General features: G+C 43.5%; 1 protein-coding gene across 3 annotated transcripts in view; it reads left to right on the top strand.

Moving 5' to 3' along the window:
* Positions 1-26,939, top strand: part of PRICKLE2 (prickle planar cell polarity protein 2) — a 451,504-nt gene that overhangs the window by 352,900 nt on the left and 71,665 nt on the right. For all 3 annotated transcript variants that reach the window (XM_077451950.1, XM_077451952.1, XM_077451951.1), the window contains 2 exons: positions 16,546-16,683; positions 24,574-24,777. In XM_077451950.1, the coding sequence (XP_077308076.1) occupies positions 16,546-16,683; positions 24,574-24,777 (342 nt within the window). The remainder of the gene's footprint in view (positions 1-16,545; positions 16,684-24,573; positions 24,778-26,939) is intronic.

Below are 26,939 nucleotides of genomic sequence, written 5' to 3'. Positions count from 1 at the left end.
AATTAAAATAATAAAAAATACAGCTTTTTCTGCAACATTCAGCTTCAATGCAGATAATTCCCCTACAGTACTTTTTTCTGTCTCTAGATGTCCTCACTGTGACTGCCGGCATTGTTCAACCCATTTCCTTTGAGCCAAGGTCATCTTGGACTCCCCCCAACCTGTGACTGGACAGTGAACGGAGAAGCAGCACTGTGGCCAGCATTGTTCAACCCACTTCCTTTGAGCCAAGGTCATCTTGGACTCCCCCCAAACCTGTGACTGGACAGTGAAAGGAGAAGCAGCACCGTGATGCGCTTATCTTTCTGTCACTTATCTCTCTTCCTATAAGCATGCTTCTATATTTTGTAACTTCTATTTATAAATTTTAGGAATAGAAACATACAAAACAGAACGGTCTGGACATTCTCTGATTAATACAAAATACAAAATAAAATAACAGATTGCCATCAATACAGAATTGGTACAAAACCAAAAACACAATGACCAACCGGCGCTAACCTAGTTCAGAGCACCAACTTGAAGCAGGGTAAATATACAACATAGTAGACCCATCCTTGTCACAACTAGGATCTTAAAGTATTGGAATAGATGGGGGGGGGGGTCAACAAAGGACAGTAAATTAAACCATGCTACCAGTATCACACTTGAAATACATATCAAAAGGTCAGCAGAACATAATATGCATCCTAGGCTGCGGTCATGGCGGAATCAATCCAGATGTCCCACTATCGACATGCTTCTTGTCAGTACATGAACTGATTGACTGCTTGTACTGCTTTTTCCTCTCACACTCCAGCCCTGCTGTACAGGGATTTGCAACAACTGTATGTATTGCCTGTGTAATCCATATAGATCATGTGGATTATTTAGGCCTGCCCTTACTTTATATGGTTGCCAGCAATATGCAAAGGAGATTGTAAAAAGATGGCAAGAGGTGTTGCTTGCTTAAAATTAAAATGTGATCTTCAATAAAATTAATTTACAAAATTGTTTGTTATTGGTCCTTTAATGAAAGTGGCATCTTCCTTTAAAAAAAAACTCTCAGACTAGGTTACTTAGCTAGAAGTTTTTTTAAAGCTGAACTAAAAGACACCTAAGCAGATATAAAAGATTCAATAGAATGCAGATCTGTAATCATACCAAATCATTAATGTATTTTTTTAAATGTAAGCAGGGTAAGTACCTAAATTTGGCCTGGTATTAGGCCCCATTCACACCTGAGCATTTTGTAAGCCTGAAGCTACAAAATGCTGGAGGGGAAAAAAATCTATTATTCTCTATGGAGATGGTTTACATCTCCACTCCAAAACCCCTGAAGCCAGAAGCTTTAAAACACCTGAAGGTCAAACAAGTTCTGGAACTTGTTTTTAGGCAGATTACAGGCATTTTCTGCTTTTTACAGTGGTGACCTTTTGACCTGTACAAAATCACGGCAGAAACGTGGTAAAATCAAACCAAAAATGCGGTAGTCTCTTGTAGTCCCTGTGCAGCAGGGCTAGAGTGTGAGAGGAAGGAGCATCAAAATGAGCCAATCAGTTACGTGCTGACATTAAAGTAGTTATAAAGTTTAAACTTTTTTTTTTAATGCATTCTCTGTATTAAGGTAAAAAAAAACTTCCATGCGCCCTTGTTTGTAGGGGGGTTTGGCATTCCCGGACTGTCACAACAATTTCATTGAAACTCACTACTTTTTGGTGGCTTGTTCCGGATAGATCCAACTCTGCTTTGGCCACTGAGGCTGCAGTGTTACGGTCTGTGGAGGCTTTGTTGAACCTTTCTCTGCGAGGTCCAAAGGCTCCATACGACCTGACCCCCTACATGTGTACCACCTTTAGGGCCTGGAAGGAGGGACTGGCCTGTGAAAAGTACCCTCTGACTAGTGTATTCCCAAACGCCCCTCTTTGGAACAATCCCAATCTACAGCACTTTTTTGAAATTCTGGACCCTGTGGTATGGGCCAGGTGCCGTACTAAAGTTCTTTCAGGCATTACCTCGTACCTCTCCATTTTCTCCTTTGATCACTTAATGTCCCAACATAATACTCCGCCCTCACACCTATTCAGATATCTGCAGTTGTCCCATGCTTTCAGAGATCAGTTCCCATCAGGTGAAAGGCAGCTGGTGCAATCGGACTTGGAGCAGATTTTGCATTTTGATTGTACAGAGAAACCCACCTCTGTGCTATATGCACATCTCCTCCGGGTCTCATCTCCTGATTTGTGCAGGCTCCATCAGCAATGGGGCCGGGATGTTTCGGGAGCTGGGCTCAGAGGACTGGGAGGATGTGTGTGACTTCCCATTTATAATACTTGTTTCCTTGAGAGACCACCTCATTCAATACAAGATTGTCCATAGGGCATACCTCACCCCCGCTCAGGTGCACAAGATGAGGTCTTCTCTCTCCCCAGAATGCTGGTGTTGTGACCATGTTCCTGGGGACTACATTCACATCTTCTGGTCCTGCCCGGTAATTACAGTTTTTTCGTTACAAATCCTTATGGAGGTGAATGAACTACTAAGTATACCTATTGTTCTATCCCCAAGAATATGCCTGCTGGGGTTGGTGGAGGAACTGGTGCCCAGGGTGGCTGAGAGAATCTTGTTGGGTCTCTTGCTGTTCTATGCCAGAAAATCCATCGCGGAAGACTCCTCCCTCTATAGGTCCATGGAAATCACATGTCAATAATGTGGTACCCCTGAACAAAGACACATATATACATAGAGGCTGTCCAAAAAAATATTAAAGAGTCTGGACTAAGTGGTTAGCAGAACCCCCTACCGCTGCAATGGACTAGGAAACCTTCCTAATATCTGATGGCCTCCCTTGAGGACCTAATAGATCAGTCCTTGATAGCACAATGACTCAGGTGAGCTATTTCATTATCATCATACCCTTGGAGCATGAGCCAGGTCAGCTCATTGATGATGGTAAACTATGGTATTCGTAAATAATATAACATTTCTACCGTAAGGCCCCTTTCACACGGGACGGATCAGTAATGATCCGCCCCGTGATGATCCGCTTGCTCAGCGGGGAACGCTCCGTTGTCCCCACTGAGCCGGCGGCGGACAGGGCGGTCTATGCACACTGTGCAGGGACCGCCCTGTCAGATCGCCGCTCTCCTCTATGGGGGATCGGATGAGCACGGACCGTCTGTTCCGCTCTGCAGACGGATAGAAAAATAGGATTTTCCTCTGTCTGCAGAATCGGACAATAGCGGAGGCGGACGATAGCGGGTGTCTGCGGATACATCCGCAGACACCCGCTATCCCATAGGAATGCATGTATGTCCGTATTTCATCCGCAAAGGGATGGATGAAATACGGACATAATGTCCGCATGTGTGAAAGGGGCCTAATGCTTCCTTGTGACCCCTGCGCGGGTCCCTTCCCTGAGAATAGTCAGATGCTGGCTGTGTTTTTGTACGTTTGTATTGTCTGCGTGTTTATTACGAAGAAGAAGAAAAAGATACAATGTGTCCCTTCCCCTTCCTTCAACATTTAGCTGACTCCTGTATTGATCCAGCACTGTCCCCAGCTGTGGGTCTCCTCTCCCTCTCTTCCTGGTCACACAGGCTTTGCTGAGAGAAACAGGGGCTATTGGCTCCCGTTGCCGTCATTAATATCCAGTGAGCAGAGAGCAGGGGTGGGGCCAGGCCACGATGTGCATATCTATGGGCACACAAAGCCTGATTCAGGGTCGAGGACTCACGTCTGCCCCATTGCTTGCTATGGGGCAGACAATGAAGAGGAGGAGCCGTGATAACCGGCGGGGGGGACCTCAAAAGAGGAGTTTCAGGGCGACTCTGTGCAATATCATTGCACAGAGCAGGTAAGTATAACATGTTTATTTTATTATTTTTTTTAAATGTTACAAACTCGTTAAAGATGCTGACAGGAAGAGAGAGCAGAATGACAGAGATTGACTCATCACTGTGCTGATTCTCCTTTCACTGTCCAGTCACATGCAGGGAGCAGGTCCAGGGTGACCTGAGCTCAGAGGAAGTGGGTTAAATGCTGCTAGCCATCAGACTGAAGACATCTAGTGACAGTAAAAAGTACCGCTGGGGAAATTTCTGGATTGAAAGTGAATACTGTAACAAATTCTGGTTTGTTTTTTATCTTTCAGTATACTATTCTTTTTTATTTAATTCTTTTTGGCTGCAGTTCTGCTTTAACAACTGCCCAAATTTAACTAAAATACACAGATACCTTTGGAAATTTCTTATCCCTGACAAATAATAGGCAAATCAGAGAGTATCGGTAAAGAGCTTTCAGGAACATTGATTGACTGTAAGCTCTTGCTCAGATTGTCACCGTGAATTAGGTTTCAAAAACAGATATGTCAGCCACACACAGCTCAGCAGGGAAGGCTTACCACACAGTCAGCCTACCAGCAGGTGGGGGTTTAAATTGCATTTTCTGTTCCTGATCACATGCTGTTCTTTCTGCACTGCACTACGTTCCTGAATTGATGTCATGCAGAACATTCTCTATGAGTTTTAAGGACCAATATAATCCCAATTAAGATGTATTTATTGAGCTGGAATATATCTCAATTGTAAAAGATTCTGTTCAATAATTATCGCCAGTTAAAAAGAAGGATTTTGCGGCATGTATCTTTAACCCCTTTGCGCCTAAGGGTAAAACAAATCTTAATGCCTAAGCACAATTTTGCAATTTTGACATGTGTTAGTAAAACCGTACATATCATCACAACTACTTTGTGCATCGAGGTGGATTATACCTTGTTTTTTTCTAGACAAATTGTCTAGAAGTTATGGATATTTCCTGATTTTTTTTTTTTTTTTTATTATCAAAGGAAATTTTTTTTCTTAAATTGAGCTGTATATTTCTTGTTACTACCATAACCTACCACCAAAGAACAACCCAAAATAAATTCTTCTGCTCATGATTTTAGCAACAATACCACATATGTGTATGTTAGTTGTTGTTTGTACCCGTAGTACAGCCCAGAAACAATAGTGCACATTATTTTTTTTTTTTTCGAAATCCTGCCCAAAATATACTGACCCTGGCCTTGGCCTTTGACCCTGACCTTGACCCAAATACTTGACCTAGATTAAACCTTGATTTTTTTTTACAAACAATTTTCTTTCTGCCAGGAAAGAGAAAGATACAATGGGGGTTACTTACTAACGGCAAATCCACTTTGCACTACAAGTGCAAAGTGCACTTGAAATTGCACTGACAGTGCACTTAGAAGTGCAGTCGCTGTAGATCCGAGGGGGACATGCAAGGAAAATAAAAAACTGCATTTTAGCTTGCACATGATTGGATGATAAAATCAACAGAGCTTCCACTCATTTCAGGTCTACCCCTTAGATTTACAACGACTGCACTTCCAAGTGCACTTTCAGTGCAATTTCAAGAGCACTTTGCGCTTGTAGTTTTCACTTGTAGTTCAAAGTGAATTAGCCTTTCATAAATAACCCCCATTGTATCTTTCCTCTCCATTCACAGAAATAAGAAACAGAGGGGTGAGCTTGACAGTGACTGATCACTGTGGTAGCCAATGAGAAGATAACATAGCGATCAGGTGACCTGGAATCAGGAGTTCCAGGTTCTGATTGTTGGTACGGGTCCCGGGCTCTCGGTGAGACCCTGGTCTCTGTGCTGGGACAAAGCCATGCGGTGTGCTACCAGCACTAAGGGAGATACACATATATGCAGCCCCACAGAGAAAAGCCCACATATGTGTTATGTCGGCATGAAGGGGTTGATAGTGAAATCCAGCGTCATGCCAGGTATAATAACTTTTGGGGATAAATCATGGGACTGTCCATGAAAATTGTGACAGTACAGTTATGATGCTGATACTAAATTTAAAATGCACAGAAAAGCACAGCTTGCAGTTATCCCCATGGGTATAAAATGATGCCATAGGATTAAACATCTTTAAAGAGAACCTGCAAATATCTGCAGCAGCCTCTAATACCAACTCCTACTGCCTCCAGTACCTTCCTGTTTGTCAGTGGGCCAGCCCATTATTGTAATTGGCCAATAGAATTATGTTGGTTTGAGAGGAAGAAGCAACACTTGCAGGTAAAGTAGGAATTTTGTCTGTGAGAATGACTTGCCATGCAGCCATTAATGGAGGGCAGTAGAATTTGTGCACCTCATACCTGCAGCAGTTGTTGTTTTTTTGCCAGTTTTTTTACGTACTTATTAACACCATGTGCAGTAACCTGCATTTATCTGCCCAGAATAATGCACCGCAAGGGCACAGAAAGCAATTGTGTTCTGTGTGTCCTATTCACATCACAATAGATTTGTAGCATGTCTGCATTTTTCCACAACCAGAGCTCACAGGAACTCCGCTGCAGTGCATAAAAATGATTGAATTAATGTGAGATTTCAAACAAATTTAAAGAAATGGTAAACAGTACATTGCACTGCAAAAATGCCGGGCACCATCCCCTACCACCCATGTATAATGGACACCAGCCCACGCACAAAAAACAGATTGTTTTAGTGGAGGGACCTATGAAAGAGGCCTTTTGGTAGCCAAATGGCACGCTTTTTCTCTTATCAAAGTAGTAGTCCGTTCTAAACGCCTGTAGCGTTAAAGACCTATTCCCTGGGTGCTTCAGTCTGGTCACATGATGGGCTCACAGTGCCGGCTTCAGGGTAGTGGAGGGACTGCCGACAATGGATGCCCCATAGTGAGCCTATAGGTGATGTCAGTGATTGGTCATTGCTGCATTGGCACTCTCTCCCTTCCCTTGAAGCCAGCCCTGGAAGTCAATCCTGTGCCTGGACAGTAGCACCCAGGGAATTAGGTAGGTATACATATCTTTCCTCTTCAAGCTAATTAGTATAACACGTGGAATGGGGAAGGTAACAGTATTAAGATTAGGTAGGTTTATACTGGACTTCTAATTCAAAGTGGAAATCCAGGCTCTTCCTAGCTGAGCTTAATCCTGCTCTTACCCTCCTGTTAACTCCTACCCTAACTACCCTCAGATGCCTTCATTGTAATTACCTGATGAGCTTGGTTTCTTCTTCATCCTCTTCAGTCACAGTGGTGGGTGATCCTTTCTCTTAAGCTGGCCATACTACACTTGTATATTTTTTAACAAAAATTCATACAAAAATTCTTATCAGTATATTCAATGGCTTGACGAATGTCATTCGAAAGTACTTAAAAAATGTTTGTTTTTAACCTCTTGTTACCCACTTGACAAATATTTGTGGCACTAAAAGGATGGTCTTTAGCGTCCACACACCGCACATATGCGTTAACAGGCGGCCCAGATTTCTGTGCTGAGAGTGCGCTCACTGCATGCTCCCAGGACAGGGATTCAGTTGTCAAAGACAGCTTTTGATCCGCACTAACGATCAGTTTCTGGAGGGACTGGCTCCTGATCATTTGACCAATCACAGTAGTTACATAATCGCCTATCCTTCCCACCTCCTGGGTGTACAGACCCTATTAAAGCAGATCTTCACTGCATCTGAGCACCACAAACCAAACACACAATTTAATTAATTTTTAATATTCAAAGCAAACTCCCCCATCCATTCATGTCTGTTTATTTTGTTGGGAAATCACTTAGAAAAACACCCCCCTATTATCTCTGGCTATGGCGATTTTAAGTAAGGGCAAACGATTCATGTAGCATTCATATCCTAGAATCCATCTGCCCTGAGCTCAAGCATGCATGCAGGAGGGTGTGTGTAGCTGAGAAATCCCCTCCACTCCTCTTCTGATGACTCTTGGAATGTATGACATCATTTGCCTAGGCAAAAAACCAGGAAGGTCCTGTAGAAAAGTAGAAAAAAAAATTTAAAACAAGTAAATATGATATACTTTCCTATCTATTTACTAATGCTAGCAGTATAAGGATTAAAATTAATCAATGTTGATTGGGAGAGTGAAGTTCAAATTTAAGGGGACACAAGGGCTGGGCAGGAAGGGGTAACATTTGGTTTTGGAGGGAATGGACTTTCCTAAACAAAATCCAACTTCACTGTGAGAAATTCGTTCATTCTTGAGAAATTTTTCATACAGCTCCTTTCGAACTTTCTCATCACTGTGTTTGAAAATTAGCATTGATTTGATCCCACGAACGATTAGAAGAACAAACATTCTTAAAATTAATTTTTTCTAAAAAACTTTACTAGTCTATGGCCAACTTTAGATTGCTGAGACTGGCGCTCATGTTTTAGATGTGGAGAGATGTCATAGACAGCTTGGGTTCAAAGAAGTTGGTTGAGTAAAGCTAAGTGGGAATGAACCCAGAAGAAGACCAGTCCTGGAAAACCGAAGACCAAATGGAGGGCAGTGCTGGAGTACACAAAGGGAAAGAAGTGCATTGGAACTTTTTTTTCTATTCTGTTATGAATACACACGTACACAAGACCAGACTTTCCGGCAGACTAGGTCAGATGGAATCGGTCCGCCGGACAATACGATAGTGTGTGGGCTAATCCGACGGACCTAGAAAAAATCAGGTGGACCTAGAAATAGAACATGTTCCAAATCTGTCCGATGGACTCAATTCCCATCGGGAAAACCGTTCGTCTGTATGACGGACCAAATGCGACGTAAGGGAAGCTTTTGGCCACTGGCTATTGAATTTCCTTTTTTTAGTCCCGTCTTACGTCATCACGTTCAAGACAAATGGACTTTCGAACTGACTTAGTCCGTCGTGTGTGGCCAAGTCTGTTCATTCGGAAAGTCAGTCGGAACTCTGCCGAAAGTCCGTCTAGTCTGTATGAAAATTCCGGTCGTGTGTACGCGGCCTTAGGGTGGCTTAGGGGAGAGGCATTAAAAAATACCTGGAGTTATTACTTTAACGACCTGTCAACTAAAAGTTCACTTAGCAGGCACTCTCACCACATGCCCGATTTCAGCTTACACCTTGTATGTGACACCCCCAAATATAACACGTTTTAAGGAATCCTAATTCTGAACTTCAAAATGATTTGATGAGTTGTGAGAGGATAAGTGAGGTTAAGGACATTTTTATAGATTTGCCTGGAGTTCTAAGTGTGAACTTTGAATTTACAACTTGGCTTGGGTAAAACCAGGAAAGAAACATGCCTGGATCCTTGTATTTTTGGACTTGCACTTCTGAGCAAATCTGGTCACCTTCCAGAATGTAAATAAATAATAGATGCGGTTCCTGTAAGACTTGGTTTGAGATAAAAGCAACCAGATAAAATGAAACATTTGAAATATGACTCGGAAAACGCTCTCCAGCCGAGTTTCTTATGAAGATCGCTCCTTAGGGTTAATTATTTTTGGAGATCTTGGAACAAAATTTAGATAATTATATTCATTCCAAATGCCTGCATTCTTTTTGGTTATTTATCTCTTTTATGCATCAGTGTTGCTTTATATTGGGTTTTTAATACAAGACATATGCCGTACATTGACATGGTGATCAAGAACCCTATGCAACATTATCATCCTCACCCATAAAAAATATGAAAGTAAGTAGGGTGGGCCACCCAATCCCGTGTCAGCTGTTGTTTTTCTATTGAATAATAAGTGGGGTATACATGCACAGTTTTTCTTTTTCTGTTCAACCAGCAAAAAAAAAAAAAAACACAGATTCCTGAATCCACATAAGTGATAAGTGATGTGGATGCAGGGATCTCCCCTGCTGTGCTATTGTATTGCGATAACGAGCCTGCTGTATTAGATATCCCCATATTTATTGCAATCGTGATCAAAGTTGACTTCTACTCTTTGAAGTGAAAGCGTAAATCAAACCAGTGCTAATACTTGTATCAATAATAATAGGCAGTCACATGATCAATAAGTCTGTTGACTGGTACGGTGTTGAGGATAAGTCTTAGGGCAAGCAACAGGCATGCTTTATAGCAAGAACAGTAAGCATGATATACTGAAAAGACTTGTTGTTTTTTTTTTAAATCATACTTACCTAGGTGGATGCAGCATTGGTCCGTTGCTGCATCTGTCCCCCGCCGGCTCTAGTACTGAGAACTGAGTGATCAAACACTGCTGATCTTTCGGTTCTCAGTGCTCCGTGAGCAGAGAGCTGGATGAAAGATACTGCTTTCAAAGCGATCGAGCGATAATCGGATCCTTAGTACAGAGCTTTCGGGAGCCGATCTCAATAGTTCATCTGATCTTACCCGATAGGACAAACACGAAAATTTTTCTCGTACGATACCAGATCGTACAGTTTTCGTTTAACCACTTAAGGACCGGAAGGATTTGCCCCCTTAATGACCAGGCCATTTTTTGCGATACGGCACTGCGCCGCTTTAACTGACAATTTGCGTGGTTGTGCGACGTTGTACCCAAACAAAAGTTATGTCCTTTTTTCTTCCACAAATAGAGCTTTCTTTTTGTGGTATTTGATCACCTCTGTGGTTTTTATTTATTGCGCTATAAACAAAAAAAGAGCGACAATTTATAAAAAAATATATACTTTTTGCTATAAAAAATATCCAAAACAAAATTTATAAAAAAATTCTTCATCAGTTTAAGCCAATATATATTCTTCTACATATTTTTGGAAAAAAAATCGCTATAAAGATATATTAATTTTGTTGAGCAAAAGTTATAGCATCTACAAAATAGGGGATAGATTTGTCATTTTTATAATTTTTTTATGTTTTACTAGTAATGGTGACGATCTGCGATTTTTAGCAGGTCTGCAACAATGCAGCGGACAGATCGGACACTTTTGACAATTTTTTGGGACCAGTGACATTTAAGCCGCGTACACACGGGCGGACTGTCTGTCCAACTTAGTCCGCTGAAACACATTTCAGCGGACAGTCCACTCGTGTGTGGGCTTCAGTGGACTTTTTCAGCGGACTAAGTCTTTCGGAATTTCCGTAATACAGTCCGTCCAACTTTGGTTTCAGCGGACAGTCCGCTCGTGAGTAGGCAAGTTGGACGGACTAAGTATGGCGCATGCTCAGAAAGGATTTACACGGCCGAAGGTTGCATTGCAGTGTATTGGACGTCGTATTTCTAGTCCCGTCGTACGTGCTGTACACGTCATCGCGCAAGCTTTCAGCGGACTGTCTGTTCATCGTGTGTGGTCAAGTCCGTTCATTCAAAAGTAGGACGGACTGTCCGTCGGATTGTCTGACGGACTTAGTTGGCCAGACAGTCCGCCCGTGTGTACGCGGCTTTATACAGCGATCAGAGCTAAAAAAAACACTGATTCCTGTATAAATGTCACTGGCAGGGAAGGGGTTAACACTAGGGGGCGATCAAGGGGTTAAGTGTTCCCTAGGGAGGTGTTCCTAACTGTGGGGGGAGTGGACAGACTGGGAGTAGAGAAATCCCTGTTCCTGATCACTAGAAGGGCAGATCTCTCGCTCTACTCCCCTGTCAGAACGGGGATCTGCCTGTTTATATTGACAGATCCTCATTCTGGGTCTCTGAAAAGCGATCGTGGGTGGCCAGCGGACATCGCAGCCGCCGGCCACGCCAATTGGCTTTCAGCGCCGCGGACGTGTCCCCTATTGCTTTGAAAGTGGCCGACGTACACCTACGGCGATTCGTGCAGCCGTGCCAACCTGCTGCAGTATAATGACGGCGGCTTGTTTGCAAGCGGTTAATCAGTACTGTTGTTGTCCGAAAATACAATAGAAATACACTACAACACATGACATCACTTCCGATTTTTTATTCTGTTATGCGAGAATTTTCGTCACTTTACTCTCCATTTTTGATATGTGACTAGCATGCAAAAAAATAGCGGACGATCTGTCGTCCGATTTTCAGATGTCGTACGATTTTCCCATAGGGGAACATGTGACGTGCGTTCAATGGCTGAATGCTTTTTTCTCCAATCGGTGATCCCCTAGATAGAGAAGCCAAAGGCAGAATGACAGCCCCAGAACCTGCACCTTTAAAACCAGGTACACCCCCCACATCTTTGTCATCACAGGTTCACTTTAATCACATGAAACAACACAACCATGTATTATGTTAGCTATTATGAAGTGATTAGTGTCAAACAATACTTTTTCTAATTTCAGAAAATGTTAGGGAAAAATTGATTTATCGCTGTGGTTTGAAGCTCATTTGTGCTCGTTTCGCGGCGTGCATTCAAGGTAAACCGATTGCCATTTTGTAAAGAAAACCACCCAAAACAAATGACGGTTTTAATATTACATTGCAAAGGCACAGCAGGATGGGCAATTCCAGCCCTGGTTCCTATTTGGATGATGTTAGCAGGAATCATGGAGAGACATTTTCCCAGCGGTGAACATCGGCAGAATGTCTTATAGTGGTTTAATTTTCAGTTCCTGGTGTCTCGACTCGAGCTTGACTTGAATTCATCTCGCTGTTATTTTAGGCTCATTGCCCTGCGACAAGAAAGATTATTGTAAAGGAAGAGATTAGCTTGTATGCAAAACTCTGTGGGACTTCAATGTCGCTTATCAGCATGGTCCGTGACCCTTTTTTAATGTGGTCATCTGGTTCCAGCATTTAAAACTGCCATTACTTGCGGTTGAAGAAATCCATTAGCCTCTTCAGCCTAGGCAAGCTGATAGATATGACATGCTGCAACATGCAGTTACACCTGCTACCAAGCCATAGAGTAGCTTAAAGCAGTGGCCATCAACCTTGTCCTCAGGGCCCACTAACAGGCCAGGTTTTAAGTATTACCTTGGGGAGATGCAGACTAGAATACTGCAGTCACTGAGCAGCAAATGATATCACCTGTGATGTATTTCAGTTATCTTGCAAATCTGGCCTGTTAGTGGGCCCTGAGGACAGGGTTGATGGCACACCTACAGGTCCTGCAGATACCGCAACTCAGTTTGTGTTCATTTAAAAAAGCCTCTCTTTGATATAAAAAAAAAAAATAGCCTCTAAAGCCCAGAATAATTATCCAAATCCAGCATTTGGATCCTCCTTGGTGCCTCTTCTGCTGGATGACTAGTACCGTATATACTCGAGTATAGGCCGACCCAAATATAAGCCGAGGCCCCCAATTTACCCCCCAAAAAACTGGCAAACTTATTGACTCGTGTATAAGCCGAGGGTGAGACAGGCCTGTCCATCCCTGTGTGTGTGTCCGTCCCTGTGTGTCCGTCCATCCCTGTGTGTGTGTCCGTCCCTGTGTGTCCGTCCATCCCTGTGTGTCCGTCCATCCCTGTGTGTGTGTGTGTCCATCCATCCATCCATCCCTGTGTGTGTGTGTGTGTCCATCCATCCATCCATCCCTGTGTGTGTGTGTGTCCATCCATCCATCCATCCCTGTGTGTGTGTGTCTCCATCCATCCATCCATCCCTGTGTGTGTGTGTCTCCATCCATTCATCCCTGTGTGTGTGTGTCTCCATCCATCCATCCATCCCTGTGTGTGTCTCCATCCATCCATCCCTGTGTGTGTGTGTGTGTGTGTGTGTGTGTGTGTGTGTGTGTGTGTGTGTCCAGCCTACCTGTGTCCTGAGCCTCCGTCCCGTGCCTTGCCTCCTTGCCTCCGTCCCGTGCCTTGCCTCCTTGCCTCCGTCCCGTGTCGTGCCTTGCCTCCGTCCCGTCCCGTGCCGTGCCTTGCCTCCGTCCCGTCCCGTGCCTTGCCAGGATCGCCGCTCTTCGTCGGCGCCTCGGCGGCCATACTACAATTCGAAAGCCGCGCCTCCGCCTCCGCCTGTGATAGGCGGAACACTGAATTTCCCAGCAGCCTGTGTTCCGCCTATCACGGACATCGTCTCATCCTCGTACTACGGACGAGGATGAGACGATGTCCGTGATAGGCGGAACACAGGCTGCTGGGAAATTCAGTGTTCCGCCTATCACAGGCGGAGGCGGAGGCGCGGCTTTCAAATTGTAGTATGTCCGCCGTCTGTCTGCTCGATACGCTGATCGAGCAGTCAGACGGCGATGACTCGAGTATAAGCCGAGGGGGGCACTTTCAGCCTCAAAAAAGAGGCTGAAAATCTCGGCTTATACTCGAGTATATACGGTAATTGGATTTATAACTATCAGTAATAGAGTCCTGCTTTTTTATGTAGTAAACACTCAAAAAATAAAGTTTTTGGCATTACGTACACTTTAATGAGAAATATTTGTTCATCTTTGGACAGCTCATTCAGCAAAATTTTGCAAAAGACATAAAAGTGGTTGTAAACCTCTGAAATTAAAAAGGAACAAAGCATATCCTTCTATAGCAGGGATATGCAATTAGCGGACCTCCAGGTGTTGCAAAACTACAACTCCCATCATGCCTCTACCTCTGGGTATCATGCTTGTTTCTGTCAGAGTCTTGCTATGCCTCATGGGGCTTGTAGTTCTGCAACAGCTGGAGGTCCGCTAATTGCATATCCCTTTTCTATAGTGTCTACTTGCCTCAATTTAAAGCATCCAGTGTGATTTCTGGCTGCTCTCTTCTCCATCTGATACCTACATGAGTCACTTATGACTATGACTATGCTGACAGGCAATCGCCGAAGATGACCCTCCAGCACACAGCATGTGATTGACAGCCTCAGCAGTGCATGTTATGTTTCCCAATGAGACTGTATAGAAAGGGTGTGTCCTTTTTTTCCACTGAGGTACCAGATTACACTCACCCTATACTGTGCAGTGTGTGACATCAGATCTTTGCCCCTTGCTTTATGGAGCTAAGAAATGCTGTATAACCTGTGCATTTTGAATGGCTATAGAGGAGAGAGGGCCACAGCCAAATAGATATAACTTACTGTATATACTTGAGTAAAAGCTGACTTTTTCAGCACATTTTTTATTCTGAAAAAGCCCCCCTGGGCTTATACTCGAGTGAGGGTTTTGAGGGAGAGTGCAGCCTCACTATGTCTATCTGCATCTTTGATAACAAAAACAGTGGGTGTGTTCCGCTGTGTCATGCAGTCTGTTTGGCGGTTGTCCACTGTAACAAAGCCCCTCCTCCTCCTTGTCCGTGATAGATGGAACATTGATACAATGCTGTGAACTTTTTGGGCCTAAAAGCAAAACGCTATGTGTGGCAGAAATCTAACACTGCACGTCACCCTAAACACACCATCCCCACGTGAAACATGGTGGTGGCAGCATCATGTTTGGATGCTTTTTTCAGCAGGGACAGGAAAGCTGATCAAAGTTGAGGGGAAGATGGATGGAGCCAAATACAGGGCAAAATACAGTTCTCTTTGTATTGCTTCCTTTATGTGAAATCCCTGGTGTTCCTACCAGTCTCTCTGCTATCCTAATAAAAACTGAGCACACTAAGCAGGAGAGCACACCGTGGTCAGTTCTTTAGCTATATTGGGAAGTCAGTGTACTCTACTACAATGATCAGACTTGTCCTTACACGCCTCCCCTGCACAGCCATTCACTGGAAAGCTCAGTGTGCTGCTGCTTCTCCTCCTCCCATCTCTTATGCAGCTGAGAACAGAGGGAATGTGATCATTTATATAAAAAAGGTATTTGATATTCTTTTTTTATATCTATACAAAAATGGTTTGCCTTTCATTTCTATTTTAGACTAAATGGGTTGTTTTACAAGGTGATTGTTTACAATCACTTTAATATACTGATGTACTGATGTTTATATGCATGCATATGAGAAGGGTTACATATTTATGGTTCACTGTGTGGGATCACATGATTGGTCCACTAAAGCCCACCTGTGTGTGGGAGGAGCTTGGCTATTATCACACATCATCCATAAAGGTATTTATTGGCAGACTATGCATGATTATTATTTGGTTTTGAAGAAGAGGGGACCTACCCTTCGAAACGCATCAGCCATTTGAAATGTTTTCCCCATGCTTTTATTTGCGCAGTGGACAAGGCACATCTCCCAACATTTTGAGATGGGAATGAGGGACACCTACTAGCAAACGTATGTAGGCATAGGAAACACCCCCTGCCACACCCCCTTAAAGGAGAATTAAATAAAAAATAGGTTAATTAAATCCACATGTGCTTTTTTTTGCCACTACTATTCCTTTATAATGGCTTTTAAAATTTACAAATGTAGCAATTTAGAATTTGAATGAAAGGTTTAGCACTGGGAAATACTTTTTGAAAGATAAGAAGTGCATTTTATATACGACTATATATATCAGACCAAAATGAGGGGGATAGTGGGACATTGCTCCAAATCAGGGACAGTCCCTCGAAATCAGGGACAGTTGGAAGCTATGGACAAGGCGATGCGGGGCATTGCGGATATTGATGAGCTTGATATCATATGGTGTTTGTGAGTACACATCTGTCTTATTTCCTCAATAAAAGAACTTATAAAGGTAAAGCACAAGGCTGGTGCACCCTCTAATAACAGAGGACGCACCAGCCTTGTGCTTTACCTTTATAAGTTATAAGGACAGATATAACAGCAGTGTACTGGAAAAACAACAACGTTTTTCTAGTACACTGCTGTTATATCTGTCCTTTTTTATTTCCCTTTAGTCTTTTATGTAATGATTTTTCTGCAGTAATGCAGCAAATATTTTTTTCTACAATTCTAAATATTTAATAATGCTTCCTTGTCATTGATTTTCAATGTCTTAAACAGCATGAGTCATGTCATTGCAGATGGTTCCAGAGCTCAAATCTTTCTCTGTTTTTACAGGTCCGTTACTGCAATTCTCTGGATGAGGAGGAGAAGAGAGAGCTAAAGCTTTTCAGCAACCAAAGAAAGCGAGAGAATTTGGGGAGAGGAAACGTCCGTCCATTCCCTGTGACCATGACTGGAGCCATCTGTGAGCAGGTAATGATAATAAAACGTTACCATCTCTTCAGTGTCACAAGGAACTGCTGCTGCATGGATTCCCATTATATTTTTAAATATGTGTCTGTGCTGTAAACTGTACCAGTCAATCAGATTAATCACTTAGACCCCTTTCACACTGGAGGTGCTTTACAGGAGTTTTTGCGCTAAAAATTGCACCTGTAAACTGCCTCTTCTGCAGCCCCAGTGTGAAGGCCCGAGTGCTTTCACACTGGGGCGGTGCGCTTGCAGGACGGGAAAAAAAGTCCTGCAAGCAGCATCTTTGGGGCGGTGCGGGAGGGGTGTATACACCGCTCCTAAAGCGCCCCTGCCCATTGAAATGAATGGGCGCCACTTTGAAAGCACCTTAAAAGTGATTTGAAAGCAGAGCTAAGCGGGTGCTTTTAACCCCTCCAAATGATATCACCTGTGATGTATATCAGTTATCTTGAAAACCTGGCCTGTTAGTGGGTCCTGAGGACAGGCGTTGAGAACCACTGACTTAGAGGGTCCGTCCACCCAAAACTGGTATTTCAGTAGTTTTTATTCATTCAGAAGGGGTAAACAACCTGAAAACTCCTTTTTTCACTAACCTGCCACTAGATGCAGCTTGTCACTAGCCTGCCACCACAGCCACCAGATGCAGCTTGTCACTAGCCTGCCACCACAGCCAGGAGAAGCAGCTTGCCACTAGCCTGCTACCACAGCCACCAGATGCAGCTGGTCACTAGCCTGCCACCACAGCCAGGAGAAGCAGCTTGCCACTAGCCTACTACCACAGCCACCAGATGCAGCTTGCCACTAGCCTGACATGAATGGGCGCCACTTTGAAAGCACCTTAAAAGTGATTTGAAAGCAGAGCTAAGCGGGTACTTTTAACCCCTCCAAATGATATCACCTGTGATGTATTTCAGTTATCTTGCAAACCTGGCCTGTTAGTGGGTCCTGAGGACAGGCGTTGAGAACCACTGACTTAGAGGGTCTGTCCACCCAAAACTGGTATTTCAGTACTTTTTATTCATTCAGAAGGGGTAAACAACCTGAAAAACCCTTTTTTCACTAACCTGCCACCACAGCCACCAGATGCAGCTTGCCACAAGCCTGTCATCACAGCCACTAGATGGAGCTTGCCACCACAGCCACCAAATGCAGCTTGTCACTAGCCTCCCACTAGATGCAGCTTGTCACTAGCCTGCCACCACAGCCACCAGATGCAGCTTGCCACTAGCCTGCCACCACAGTCAGGAGATGCAGCTTGTCACTAGACTGCCACCACAGCCACCAGATGCAGCTTGCCACTAGGCTGCCACCACAGCCACCGGATTTAGCTTGCCACTAGCCTGTATAGCGCCTGTAAACTGTCACTTTTGCAGCCCCATTGTGAAAGCCCGAGTGCTTTCACACTTGGGGCGGTGCACATGCAGCTTGTCACTAGCATACCACAGCCACCAGATGCAGCTTGCCACTAGCCTGACACCATAGCCAACAGATGCAGCTTGCCACTAGCCTGACACCACAGCCAACAGATGCAGCTTGTCACTTTGTAAGGGTTTTGTGCAGTGAAAGAACTTCTTAATGCTTCTTGCAGCCCCTCCTTAGCGCTACGACCTTGCTAGGAATCAGCCATTCAGGTTCAGGAGTGGGGAAACTGGCACATGTGCACTACACTACAGAATTTATGAAGGCCGACCCAACAGTGGTGATGCGGTCCGGTCTCTGCTTGCCTGCGAATCACCTCTTGTGGTCTGTGTGGCACCGGTCCACGGCCTGGTCCATGGCCTGGTTGTTGGGGACTCCTGTTTTAGGGGACTCTATAGGGGAGATCCGTACTCGGAGTTCCTGGTGTCGGCACAAGTGCTGCGGTCATTATTAGGGGTTCCCACCTACCCTGCTGGATTAGTTGTTTTATATTATGGAGAATGCAGCATAAGGAACTGGAACACATAAAGGTGGGCAGGAACAGAGTCAGGAATTATGGCAAAAAGCCCCCTGTTGGGATATCCAAGACATATAAGAAGCCAGGGACTGACTCATGCCGCCAGACTCCACCTGTCACTAAAACATCAATTTTGGGCAAACTGACCTCCTAACATACAACAAAAAGAGTATGTAAAAGTTTTAGTTTCATGCCCAAATCTAAAATGAAAATGCTTCTTTAAAGTGTTACTAAACCTAAGACCTTGCATTAACTATATCTGGTCTCCTACAGTACACAGAACACAGAAATGCAATTATTTTAGTAAATAGAAACTGGTAAATACCTTTTCTCGTCAGCTGTATATAGCAGTCTTGTGACTTCTATCAGTGTCCAGCTGAGCACTGGTAAAGCTTGTAAGAGGAGTTTTCATTCTCCTCTGACTGTCCTATGAGGCTGCATGACCCCTGACCTTCTATATCTAGCAATACAAACCAAACAGAATATGTGCAGGGTGCCCCCAAGGCTCTGTACTATCAGGAGACGGATTGGGGACAGTAAAAGAAGGGGAGGATCAGGAAGACGGGATCAAACAGACTTTTGATTAACCCCTTAGGTTCCTCAGTGAGTATAACAAGCATGCTTTACTGCATATGCAGACTGATTTCATTGTTGTGGGTTTAGTAACGCTTTAAGTTTGGTCTAGGGCCTTTTGGTTCTTCTTTGGCCCGCCTCACCATAACCTGTCAGGTTATAGGTACTCACTGTGACCTGGGAAAAGTATGTGTGCCGCTCAGGCTCTGTAGAGAGGGGTTATATATAGAGAGGGGTTATATAGATGGTGCATTCACAGCTGCTGCTAGAGTGCTGACAGGGGATGGAGCCCATCCTGGCTCCTGCGAAAATTCAAGGGAAAAGAGGGTAGCCACTGGAAGTCGCACATCTATAGTATTCTAAAGAGGTGAATGAAGTTGCAACCTCAGCTTGGACCCAAGCCATGCCCCCAATGCGTTTCAATCCACCCCCCGGAGCTTAGTCATGGGGATATGAGGTTATACATACTCATTGGTTCCTAAACCCTGCTCCATAGAAGCCGTTGTTTCCATGCTCTACACCGATGAAGGCCAATAAGCCTGAAATAGTTGTATGCTGTTTGAAACAAGTGGCCATCTACGATATGATTTTTGGCTGTGCCTTGTACTATATACTATTTGTTTTTTATGTTAATTTGGGGCATAAGGGAATGATTTGCATAGCTTCATCCGCTATCTTGAATTAAAGAATAAACTTCCTGTTTGTGATTTGTAATGGAATGTAGTTAACTTATGTTACAAGAAAACCTTACTGTACTTTCCTGGTATTAAAATAGACTATGGTGTCTTATAATGCGAAAACATACTTTTTCCCATTTATTACTTACACGTACCAAATCCTATGTGTAACTCTATCTGCATTGCAGTAAATTAAGTATCATTAAAACAGATAGCTTGGACACCCCTCCAGCCCCCTTTCCTGGATATCATCAGCAACATGTTGCGATTAAATTATAAAGCTCATTTTATGTCTTGCTGTTATACCCCAGTGTTCTGTCCCATCTACAGTCTCCTCGCTGACACTTAAGCGTATCTCCATCCTGCAGCAATATAATTGCAGCGAAGAATTTAGTCATGGTGCCCATCTTTATTTCCAATCCTGTTTAAGAACCTTTATTCTAAGAACATTATTCCCCCGTATAATCCCAACCATGTTACTACTTAGACTTATTTTAACTGGTTTGGTTGCACGAGACCCCCTCCGAGGAGACGCCAAAGTCCTGAGGCATCACATCCAATGTGATATCCTAAGTCTAAGCACTTTGTGTTATTAGATGCAGCCAGACTCGATGAAACCAGTAATAGCCTCCCTGGGAGCTAATTAATGACCGGTGCTGCTCAATAATGAAAGAAATACCATTGTGCTAAGAGACCACGGCTTTGGATGTGTTAAAGGGATACACCACGTGGGCATTTGTGAGGCTTGTAATCTATCGCCTTCCTATACCTTGTATAGATAGGACTAATTGACTCCTTAGAGAAATGTTACACATTGATCGATATTTAAAGAGACCCTTTCCTGAGAAAAACATGGAGGCTGCCATTGCAAACTTCTCATTCTGCAAATGCTAGCTGCCTGGCTGTCATGCACGCTGTCACAGATTGCAGGAAAGAAAATCGCACAATTACCCCAGCAACATAATCAGTGTTGATGGGGGAATCCCTACCACAGAACTGTGGTTTTCTCCCAGCAGGGGGAGCCATCCTGGCCTGGAGAACACAGAGATCATCAATCACATGAAAAATTGAATATGCTGGTTGTACCCAAGTTGATTGATTAATCAGCTATCAATCAGCATGCCCATACATGGATAGACTCTCAGTCAGTCCCTGAGGAACCTGCCTAAAAAGAAGCATTTTCACTAGGAGAATTGTATTTTAAAACCTCTTCCAAGCAAATACAGACATAAGTCCTAAAAGCAGGGGTACATGACTATAATCAAATAAAAATATAGGTAGGGAACAGCAATTAGGATTTTACGTATTTTATCCTTTAACTATTTACACCTTACAGTGGCACTGTTTAAAAACAGCATGGTATTAGCTAGAATTACCTTTTAACAAAGCGGTACTGAGAGCAGTAGTGATGTGCCAAGTCCCTTTATCCAATGCAACCAATCAGATTTCACTGTTCATCTATTCAAGAACTCTGCATTCTAATTAGTAACTTTTCTATAGTTTCCAGAGGCAGAGCTTTTTAGATCAGTAAATATAACTATTAACAAATTCTGCTTTGGTTTCCGAAGCTAATCACCTGATTTTCCAAACATTCAAAGTTATTTGGAAAATATCCGATGGTTTAGATCAGTGGTTGCCAACCATTCAGACCACTAAATTCACAAGTTTAAATCTAGTGGGCCACTAACATGAATTTTACGTGCCCTGTAGACACAATGCTCCTGCTCTCTGCCCCCCTCCCCCTGAATCACACTGCTGCCTTATACACACAATGCCCTGGCTCTCTGCCCCCCCCCCCCCCCACACACACACACACACACACACTGCATCACATTGTTGCCTTACACTGATTCATTTTTAAATCTCGCCTCCTTATCCAGCCATGTGCTCAAGCTCCATGCTCCCTCCCACAGTCTGTGGTCAGTGTCGCCATTGGAAGTCCCCTCCTTCACCTCTTGGTCTCTGCACTACTCCTGGCACCTCACTCTGAGTTCACAGGAACCTGGAAATACAGAGGAGGCATTGGGTATCAATGCACTCTGACAGCCCACATTGAGAACAACACTGGAAACAATATTGGGTGGTATACATCCACACAGTGGTGGCTGCTCCATTAAGGGCGTAGGGGCGTCGCCCCCCTAATCCATGTTTCTGACCCCTAATCTACATGCAGGGCACCGGACGCATGGATCTTAATGGGTTTCTTTTTAAGCACATAATTAGAGCCTGAGGCTCTTATTGGCTTAAAAAAAGGGTGGGCTTGTGGTGCAGATCACTGCGCCCTGAGCCCACCCAGTTGTGTGACAATAGCGAATTAATATTATTGTCTATCCTCTTCCTGCTTCTCCTTCTGGCCAATCAGGAACTGGGTCTTAAGACCTGATTGGCCAAGAGGAGAAGTAGCCGAGGAGGAGACGCAAGGGAAAGCCGCTGAAGCTGCCATGACTTAGATGGGGTAAGTGTGGGGCAGGTGGGCAAGCGATGAGGGGGTGTAGTGGGTGCTTTGCCAATCGAACGAGCAACAGGGAGGATATTGACTGACGGACCGACCGAATGTGGGGGAGGTTTGACTGAAGAACCAACAGAACCCCCCCCCCCTTCCAGTTTTCTGGGGGGAGTGGCAAACAATCCCCCTGATTGTTTGCCGCTCCCCCTCCCCCCAAAAAAGTGGAGCACCAGCCGCCACTGCATCCACCACAATGTTGATTTATGGCAAAATCCCTGAGGACCACCAACATTTTCTCATGGACCATCAGTGGTCCATGAATCACAGCTAAGAAAAAAGAGTAATATGATGCTAAGCTGGCCATATACATTGCAGTATTCTGTCAATTTTAACCAAATTTCAAGAAACTAACCTACCAACCACAAGTTAAATCGACCACCAGGATTTGGTCAGTTGTGAAGTTAGAACTGGGTAATAATACATTGAGGGATTTAATACAGTTTATGAGAATCAAACAAGAAAAGGGAAAAACTGTAAATTTCATTAAAAGTAATTGGAATTCTCTGCTGGGTTCCCTTGGGAACAATTTCCATCCCAACTCTAATGAGTTGAACAAAACCATTTTTGTGTCTTCAGTTGCTTTGCTCTGTCATGTAGTCGTGTGTATGGTTAGCTTTACACTTGGCCAATTTTAAGGTGATTGCAAACATTTTTAACCAGGTTTCTATTTAAGAAATGATAAACAGAATGAAAGCAGATTTACAGTAAGGGCCATTCACGCCATGTGCGGTGAGTGGCATTTTTGTGGACTGGATCAATGCCAGTCACCACAAGGCTACATAGAGGGCACATATGTGCTCTATTCACACCACAAGGCTAGTGTGATGTGCTAAAAAAAATTACAACGTGCTGCGTTATTCCACTGGAGCTCACTCAACATCAGCGCTAGTCAATGCTCTGGAGCTTCTCTGCAGCAGATACATGTAAATTTAATGTAAATTTTGACATTTCAACGAAGTTAAAAAAAAATAATTAAACCGTGCCTTGCAATGCACTGCTCCCCACCACTGGCACAGAACAAACACCGTCCTGCATGCTAAAAGTATTGTTTTTGCAGACGTGTGAACAAGCATTAGGCAGGCCATAGGTGGAAGGAAAGAAAAATACTTGATTCCCCCATCAACACAGTGGGGTTGATTTATTAAAGGCAAAGAGACTGTGCACTCACTTTACAAAGTGAAGTTGAACTCTGCAAGAGCAGTTGCTCCAGAGCTTAGTAAATAAGGTAAAGATTGACTTTGCAAAGAATACCCAATCACATGCAAGGAAAAAATAAATAAATTTTTTCTTGTGCGTGATTAGAGGATGAAAGTCAGCAGAGCATCTGCTCATTTACTAAGCTCTGGAGCAACTGCTCTTACAAAGTGCACAGTCTATTTGCCTTTAGTAAATCAACCACAGTCAGTGTTGATGATGGAATATCTCCCACAGTGCTAATGGGGGTTATTTACTAAAGGCAAATCCACTTTGCACTACAAGTGCAAAGTGTACTTGAAATTGCACTGAAAGTGCACTTGGAAGTGCAGTCACTGTAGATCCGAGGGGGACATGCAAGGAAAATAAAAAACAGCATTTTAGCTTGCACATGATTGGATGATAAAATCAACAGAGATTCCCCTCATTTCAGATCTACCCCTCAGATTTACAGCGACTGCACTTCCAAGTGCACTTTCAGTGCAATTTCAAGTGCACTTTGCACTTGTAGTGCAAAGTGGATTTGCCTTTCGTAAATAACCCTCATTGTATTTTCCCCAGCGGGGAATCTTCATGGCTAGCAGATTGCAGTGATCACTGGTGGCAGCTATAGCCATTAGCAGTGATCACATGCAAAAATTCCGACAGGCTGGTTGTACTGAAGTCGATCAATTGATCAACTTCTTTACAACCAGCCTGTCCATAGATGGATCGAATCTCAGCCAGTCCCTGCTGAACCGGCCGAGATTTAAACCATCTATGGCCGGCTTTAACAATTTGTATTGTTTTAAAACTGTTGATAAGTTTAATTGATCAATTTGGTAATTTTGCAATAGAAGCTAAAAAATCAAGTTGTTTGAAGATTGTTGAGTCTACCTGGTAAATAACACCTAAAAGTTATTTTGTTGTTTCAATTTCTATGTATTTTGTACTTTTTATTCTTTGGGTCTCTATGTGATCCCGCGATGACCTGTTATAAATCACATTTTCCTCCTGTCTTGCAGTGCGGAGGTCAGATTAATGGAGGGGACATAGCTGTGTTTGCATCAAGGGCGGGCCATGGCGTGTGCTGGCATCCCCAGTGCTTTGTGTGTACCATATGTAACGAGCTGCTGGTCGACCTTATTTACTTCTCCCAGGACGGAAAAATTTACTGCGGCAGACACCACGCAGAGTGTTTGAAGCCGCGATGTGCAGCCTGTGATGAGGTAAGAAAAGAAGTTTCACAAAAATGTTGCCAATAATATTCTCCCTGCAGTGCAAACCGTGCTATTTCTGTACTCCAATCCATCTACCTTTTTCTACAATCATTATTTAGCACGTTTACAGTTTATATTCACATTTTTTTTTTTTTTACATTGTGCTAAAAATCCATATATTTATGAAGGCAAAAATATCTGATTCTGTTACTAAAATGATCATTTAAAAATAAACCACCCTGCAAAAGAATAGTTATTTTTTTTTTGAAAATTTATGTTTATTGAAAATTTTTTAAAACACACATATAACATACAAACGTACAAAAGGGACCCCAAAACAAAACCCCAAACCCCCACCCCCCACCCACCAAACACCCCCTTGTGCAGCCCTCCACTCAACTCCTTAGCTCATTCTATGAACACAACCGTATCTCCCACACCACAAAAATGCCTCATACCGTAACTGATGATATGAATTCCCAGAATGAAGACGTAGACCAACCCAAATATAGCAGCACCCTCCCCGCCCCATCAAGGGATGCATCTCCCACCTAGCAATTAATTCACAGTATCTGAAGCATCAAGCCAGCATCTCCACACCCTCTCAAACTTAGTAGGACACCCTCTACTGAGATAAGTGGCTTTGTATAACGGCAAAGCTTTATTAATTAAACCCTTCCAGTAGGAAATCGTTGGAGGTGCAGGTTTCTTCCAGCATAACAGGATAGCTTTACGTGCATAAAATAACGCCAGAGAAATCAGAGTCCTCTGCGCCTTTCGAGGTGCCAACTCCTCCACCAGCCCGAGCAAACACGTCGCGACCGTGACCGGAATCGGCACCGAAAGTACCGACTGTAAAACCTGCGTTACACCCTTCCAGAACTCAACAATCTGCGGACACAGCCAGAACACATGATCAAAGTCAGCTCGGTCAGCTGTGCAACGCCAGCATCCCTCCGCACCCGTACCATAAATTCTGGCCAGTCTAGCCGGAGTGTAATATATTCTATGGAGTAATTTAAACTGAATAAGTCTGTCCCTAGCCGAGACTAGGGTCTGAAACGGGTAGCCCCACATGTCATCCCAATCCTCCCCGTCAAAGTCAGGTACCAAGGCACTCCAGATGTCTCTACATTTTTGAATAGGCTTTGGTCTGTCATGGAACAACAGTCTGTACACTACAGAAAGAGGCTTTTTCAGGTCCTCCGTCCGCAGCGTCTTCTCCAGAGGCGACACTCCCAGCTCCACAGCCCCATTACCGAACTGAGAGAGAAAAGCATGCCGCAACTGCAGGTATCTAAAGAAATACCAATTTGGAAGATCATATTGAACCTTAAGCAGATCAAACGTTAAAAGTTTCCCCCGTCCTACCACATGTTTCAATTGTTTAACACCAACTTTGGCCCAGATAACCGGATCCGGGATTTCTCCAAAGTGCAAAAGAATAGTTATAATAATTAACAGTACAGCAGACATGTGGTTGCATAAAATCATGTGATAAGAGCCAGCAGTGGCACGCAAAAGCACATCTGATAGTTTGCTAAACCGGGCCTATGAATGCATGAAATTCAGTTTTATACAAATTAATTGAATTTTGCAGTTTAAACTCTGTAGAACTCAGTAGAAGTGCTTCCTGAAAAGGGATAGAAGTTGATTGAACATTTGCACTTGTTGCCTAGAGCTGTGCTTTAAGCCCCATACACACTATCAGATTTTCTGCTGATTTTTTCCTTCAGATTTACCAAAACCATGTAGTGCCAGGGCCTGCCTGATTGCATACACATTGAAATGCCTAAGGTTTGACCTCATATTATATGGTTTTGGTAACCCTGAAGGAATCTGAAGGAAAAAAAAATCTGCAGAAAATCTGATAGTGTTTATGGGGCTTAAAGCACAGCTCTAGGCAACAAGTGCACACACTGTTTAATTTACATTGTCCATTCTATTTCTGTATGTGGATGATGGTACTGTAATTATTTTCATTTAAAAAAAATAATGTTTTTCCCTAATTGATATACAACTGTCGCATGACCCAGCTCTTTCCCAGCCTGTCTGCAGGCAAACATAAGCAGGAGGAACGTCTAGTCCTCTACTGTTGGTCACATTTTCAAAATAGAAAAAACAAACCTTCGGAATACAGAGTAAAAATAAATAATAATATCACTAAACTG

The sequence above is a fragment of the Lithobates pipiens genome, unplaced genomic scaffold, assembly GCF_037356315.1.
Source record: "Lithobates pipiens isolate NorthernLeopardFrog02 unplaced genomic scaffold, aLitPip1_a1.2 Scaffold_23, whole genome shotgun sequence".
Lineage (NCBI taxonomy): Eukaryota > Metazoa > Chordata > Amphibia > Anura > Ranidae > Lithobates > Lithobates pipiens.
Note: the sequence above shows the minus strand (reverse complement) of the source record. Positions and strands in the feature narration are given on the sequence as shown.